This window comes from Egretta garzetta, unplaced genomic scaffold (assembly GCF_000687185.1).
Source record: "Egretta garzetta isolate BGI_Z169 unplaced genomic scaffold, ASM68718v1 scaffold264, whole genome shotgun sequence".
In the NCBI taxonomy this organism is placed as follows: domain Eukaryota; kingdom Metazoa; phylum Chordata; class Aves; order Pelecaniformes; family Ardeidae; genus Egretta; species Egretta garzetta.
Genome location: NW_009259685.1, coordinates 3,727,027 through 3,733,141, shown reverse-complemented (window position 1 = coordinate 3,733,141; position 6,115 = coordinate 3,727,027). Strand labels below are relative to the sequence as shown.

The following is a 6,115-nucleotide window of genomic DNA, read 5'->3' as shown; positions in this document are numbered from 1 at the left end:
ATGTTTTTGGCCTAGTTTTCCTTTATGTACAGTAATTTGTCTGCCTTGAAGGGCTGATGACATTATTTAATATTTTCTCACAGAACTGGAAATTGGATATTTCCAAATACACTCATAATAAATAATAATAAGAAAAAAAACAAAACACATGAGCTGGGCATAAAAATCTAAATGTTTCTCACCGGAAACTCATTATCTTTGCTTGAGTGCAAGTGCAGTGAGATATCTTGGAAGCTATTCCTTGGATCCTTGTTCTGAAGGACATACACCCTAATGCATTAATAGCCCCATCTGATATAGGAATAAGGTTTTTGGTTAAGGAATGGAAAAGTCAATTGATTAGATTTTTCAAATGAAGAAGTTAAGTGTCATACCATTTTTTTCCCTGTATTTTTGATAGGTTCTTATGAAATTATACAAATAAAAAAGTCTCTATCTGGAAAAGAATTTGTGTATTCCTATTTCTTTCTTAAGTAGGAATAGAAAGCTACAGAACAACCAAGGATGTGGAGTGAGTCTGGTGGGTTTGGGGGGGGGGTTTGTTGCTTTTTTTTTTTTTTTTTTTTTTTTAAGGTGACTATTCCCTCAGCATTCATTTTGTGGGCAGACATTTTGCATCTATCCTTCCACTCTAAAATATACTAATCTAACTTCTAGGATAGATGGGGTTCACAGGCTGCTTTTCTCTTTGAATTCTGATTCTCTTTTTCTTGTATAATGTTTAGGGTTCTGCATCTTCAACACTACCATAGACTTTAAGTTAAGCAATTTCTTTTCAGGGACCTGTAGTGATTTCTTAGTGGCAGTTGGATGGTATTTGGCATTGTGCTGTGGCATATCCTAAATTAAGACTCAAGCTTTTATTTGAATTAAAAAAAAAATAAAATCCAACCTAATCTGTGTAGTCTGTCTTAAATGTGAGTCTGTCTTTGTTTTTGCAGCTCCATTTTGCTTGAAGTTTTATCAGGAGATTTTGCAGTCTTCTAATGGGGCTTTGCTATGGACTTTCCTGAAACCTTTATTACATGGGAAGATACTATACAATTCAAACATCAACATGATTGATGTGGTGATAGAGAAGGTGAGTATCAAAAGAAACACTATTTCTGTTTATTGATTTTGTCTTTATACTTCATTTTAAAGGTCCACTTCTTTCAGTGTAGGTAGAAGCAATTGGATAATTGCCTTTCAGAAAACTGATCTACCCTGCCCCCTGAGTTCTCACCTTGTTCCCACTTTAAGCTTAATATTTCTCTTTTATCCTACTTGTTACAGTGTTTTCAGCTCAGTGTGAAAAGCAGAATTTTGTTCAAAGTCCCATAAACCTTGTATGGAAAGATCAAACCCACCACATTAGCAGAAGTGTCATGTGAATCATGTTGTATCAAGGTGTAGGATATGTGTATTCCAAGTGACCTTTTGCCCTCAATGTTTTCTTATGATGGGAACTCTAATGGGGCAGCATAGGAAGCTGTGGTGAAGGAACGCCTCAGGAATGAAAGCATGTTCTGAAGGAGACACTGAGCTGCGTTTTAAAAAAAAACCAAAAAAACCCCCTGCCTACAGTGCATCCTTCCTGATTATGTTTCTAACACCAGTAGTATGAATGACCAGTAGTAGCTGAGCTGCCATACATGTGAGCGCTGATGACTTAGTATTATTCAACAGTTCTAATGTGTCTGCAGTTTTGGTATGGTAGGTGCTCTGTCTTGGGCATGATTATCTACAATGACTTGTTCATGAGTAGCTTTGAGGCACTTCTGTAAAAGGAGGGATGATGACTTAAGTACACGTTAGAGTTCTGTGCAAATTTTGTATCTCCTGCAAATATATGATTTTTACCCTGGAATATTACTTATCTCAAGAGGGGTAATTTAGGTTAATTTAAAATCTAGAAAAAGCTTTGCTGCTTGTAAGTGGTACATAAAAAGACTGTAGTAACTTTAAATGTGATGGTAACTATTTTCCATGTAATGGAGTACAGCATGGTATTCTGACTTGTGCTCTAAAAAGTGAAAAAAACCAAGCCAAAAATCACATACTAGATAGTAGGTACTAGGTAACTTTATAGTTTCTGCTGTGAATTGGAAACAAGGTTTCAGTGATTTCATATTTTAAAATTAAATTACTTAATTTAGGCAACAGGCCATCTATCTGGAGTTGAGTATAGTTAATTTTGAATTCTTAGTCAGCTAAAAAAGAAGCTGCTACTGATGTTTATAGATGGAAATTCTATAAAGACTGAGTTGTAAGAAATGATAAAAATTCCAAATAGTTTTGAATACATAATTATATTCTATGTTACAATGACATTTAGAATAATTCACTTAAGACATTTCCATGTCATTTTGCCAATTATATATGCCAAAACCACATTCTTAAAAGCATCTGTAAGAAAGATAAAGTTCCTGACATACATTGTGTTCTCTTATAGATCTTTTAGTGAAATCAAGACTGAGTAATACACTTCAGAATGAGGTTTGCTTGTGGTTTGGTTTTTTTTTTTTTTTTTTTAATGCTCTGGAACAATACAAAGATTCCAGTAGATGCCTCTAGCACAATGTCTCATTCTCATTATGTATTCTCAGGCTCATAAAAGTACCATCAGCTTATTCAGGAATCTGTGTAAATACACTCCCACCCTTCCCCCAAATCTGTAGTTCTAACAAGCAATTATGGACGTATATCTGTTTATGTGTAAATATGAAAGTAGCAGGAAAGTTTCTTCAACAGTTTTTTAATTTTTTTTAAATTACATAAGCCTATCAACTATTACTTGAACAGAAACAAAATTTAAATGCAAAATATTGTCCCACATTTCTTGAACACCGCTGCTAAAAACTGACCCTGTTAACCCCTACACAGCCAAATCTCCTACTGAAATTGGAACAGAAGTTCTAATGTGTAGAATAACGGTGACCATCACAGATACAGGCTGCAGTGCTGACTGAGAGCAAAAAAGTTCAGTGACAACTGGCATTCAGGAGTTCAAAGACCATGTGTGATGTTTTGAGCCTTGCTTCCACAACTGTACTTTTTGCCACTGATGAGCTGATCTTATGAAAATATTTCTTATTTCAAAAGATTCTTAGAGTTGATCTTACATTCAGGCAATCACATTAGGACAACTTTGTGCTATTTCTTTGTAATTTGAACAGTCAGAAAATATATACGTATATATATATAAATGTAGCAAGACAACTGGGAAATGGAAGAAAGAAAATTGCTCTAGTAAATTCATTAATTTCAGTCTCCTGCCTTTTTGTCTAGTATAATTAGAAAAATTGATAATGAGTTGAGTAAGTTCTTATTTTAAACTTACATATGCTGTCTGGCTTTGCACAAGCACACTTGACTTGTCAGCCTGTTAAAAGATGTTATTATAAAAGCAGTTCAGTAAGCTCAAAATACCATTTGCATTTATTCTTACATCAGGAAGAGGCTTAGACATGTTCAATCCAGACAGGACTGTAGTTAGTACTGAAGACTCTAATTTTAATCAAAGGCAATATATCCAGCCTAGGTGTTACAAAGAACATTTATTTTAATAGACCTCCATTGATTAGGAAGAAGAGAACTTGAAAAGAATTTCTATTAAACATCAAAGTCCAGCTAGTCATTAGCATACAAACTCACAGGAGTTGCTTTACCACGCAAGATCAAGCGTTCATCTTGCCCTAGGTTCTGATTCATACTGTGATCAGTAAAGGCTGTATAGTGAAGAACTGAAAAACACGTCAGTAAAGTGATGTTCCCCCCAAATACTGTCCCAACATCTAAAAACTTAAGGGTCAGGTTTGCCAGGACTTCACTGCTGTAATCTGTCTCCTTGCTTTTTGAGCTCCTATAAACTCTTGGTATTCATAGTGCTTATGGTAAGATGTTCTGCATCAACAACCTTTTCCTCACTTGCTTGTTCTTCAACTTCAACTGAGGCACCTTCTTTTTTAAAGCCTTGTATTTGTATCTCCCAACTATATTTATTTCTATTCTCTATTTCCACTACTACTCTTTATTGTAATTTATTATTATTATTTTATTATTATTATAGCAAAACTAAAATTTGCTTAGTACAGGTTTCGGAATTATCAGTCTGCAGTCCCCTGGTTCTTTTTTTTTTTTTTTTTTTTTTAAGAATAGCATTGCATTTGTTATTTTCCAGTTCCCTGATAACAAGGGAATTTTAATCAGGAGGTTACACTACAGTGAGTACTTCAACTATTTAATCCTTGAGCACCCTTAGAATTTTTGGCTGGATGTTACCTTGTCCTGGAAACTACTTATGGTTCATTTTGTTAAAATGTATGACTTTTTTTTTTTTTTTTTTTTTTTTTTTTAAATGCTGCTTCAAGTAGAGACATTCTTTAAAGTGCTGTCTATGTAGAAGGCTTCTGACAAAGGATCCTCCCAAAGGCCTACTGTGGTGAATGAGAAAGCAAAAAACATTTAAACACACCTCTTTTTTTCCTAGTCTTTCTTGTTTTCTTATTTGGATGTAACTTCATTTTTTTAAAAGGATGTTTTCTAATAGCTTCCTGCTGTGTAGTGTATGTGTGCGTGCAGATGGTCTTTCTCAAGTCTTTCCCAAATCTTTTTGTGATAGGCAATACGTATTTGTTTGGTTTCCTCTGTGCTGCCTTAAATAGTCTTTGTACCTCCTGCTCACAACTAACCCTTTTGCTGCTTTTAATTTCTTTCAGATAAGCTTCTACATTATATAAAGTTCATCTTTTCCAAAAATCCATGCTGCTGCAGTAATATTTTTTGGTTTTGTAAGGTGGTTGAATACAAGCACATTATGGTTACTGTAGCTCTTTGAAAGCGACTTCAGCAAACAACAACAAAAAACCTCTTCTGCACCATTCAGAATCAAGTGCACTAAGAAGCACTAAGATCTGAGTTCTACTGAGCTCAGATCTTGTGAGCTGCTTGATATAACAATTTCTCATGATGTCGGACAATTTGGTCTCCTTGTGTTCAAGTGTGACCTGTACAGCTTGCTCTGTACCGGAGAAATAGCAATCTCCCATTTTGGCTGTTTGCTACCCTTGCAACCTTTCTGGTCTCCCTCAGCTTGTCACCATCGTGCCTGGACAGTGGGTTACATGGTCCTGATATTCAGGCCTGGGATTTCAGTCCATGAGGTTTCTGTGTTCTTTGTTAACAGAACTTGTTTAGCGGATTTGACACCAAGCTTTAGTTTAACGTTTAGGATGACCTTCCCTTTGAAAGTGGAATGGGGAATCTCATAGAAGTTGAATGCATAAATTCCTTCAGGAAAATGAAATTACCTGCAAGGGTCTCTTTGGGGCCTTCTGTGCTACAAACGGGAGGAAAGAACCACCACAAATTGTTTTCCTGTGTTGTGCTAGGAGTGGGATTTTGCAAAAGGCACATAAAATAGTCTGGCAAAAATTGTGTACTTTCAATAGGAATTATTGTAAAATGTGTGGTCCCAGATTGGAGTTTACAACTCATTGCAGACAGTCTTTGCTGGGAAATGTTGCGATCTCTACCATAATAACAATGCTGGATTGCTCTTAAATGCACTTCTGTGACTGATAACACCAATTTAAACAAAAAGATAGTGCAGTATTTTCTAATCTTGAGTACACTTGTGATCTGTTTAAAACAGGCTGGAAAAAAATTGATGGCTGTTTGCCTAGTGGCGGAGAGAGAAATTGTAGGTTATGCTTGACTGGGACAGAATATATTTTGCTATACTCAAGTCTTCCTTTGCGAGAGTATTTTGAAATAGATTGATTGGCCAGTTGAATTTATTGTCCAGACCATGCTTCTGACTTTCACTTTTATTATACATTCAGTTAAAGTAGTTTGAATAAAAGATCCACAAGGTCTGCAAAGGCTTTCTTTTGAATATGTCCTAACTGTATTTATTTTTCTGTCTTTCTGAAGCACCTCTATAATACTCTGTATGAAAGAGACATTATAAAATAAAGAGGTCTTTACAATACTTCAGGTCGGAAACTTACACGCTGCAGGAAGACTTTTCTTTGATTTCCTTGGTATTCAGAGACTGCAACAAATACTTTTCATCTCCTAAGTAGAAAAAGGAAAACATGAGTATCCTTACTGCTGACTATCAAAGTGAAAT

At 35.3% G+C, this 6,115-nt stretch overlaps 1 protein-coding gene across 1 annotated transcript in view; it reads left to right on the top strand.

Moving 5' to 3' along the window:
- Positions 1–6,115, top strand: part of ABCA13 (ATP binding cassette subfamily A member 13) — a 203,963-nt gene that overhangs the window by 63,389 nt on the left and 134,459 nt on the right. The window contains exon 26 of the mRNA XM_035894140.1: positions 942–1,081. Within this exon, the coding sequence (XP_035750033.1) occupies positions 942–1,081 (140 nt within the window). The remainder of the gene's footprint in view (positions 1–941; positions 1,082–6,115) is intronic.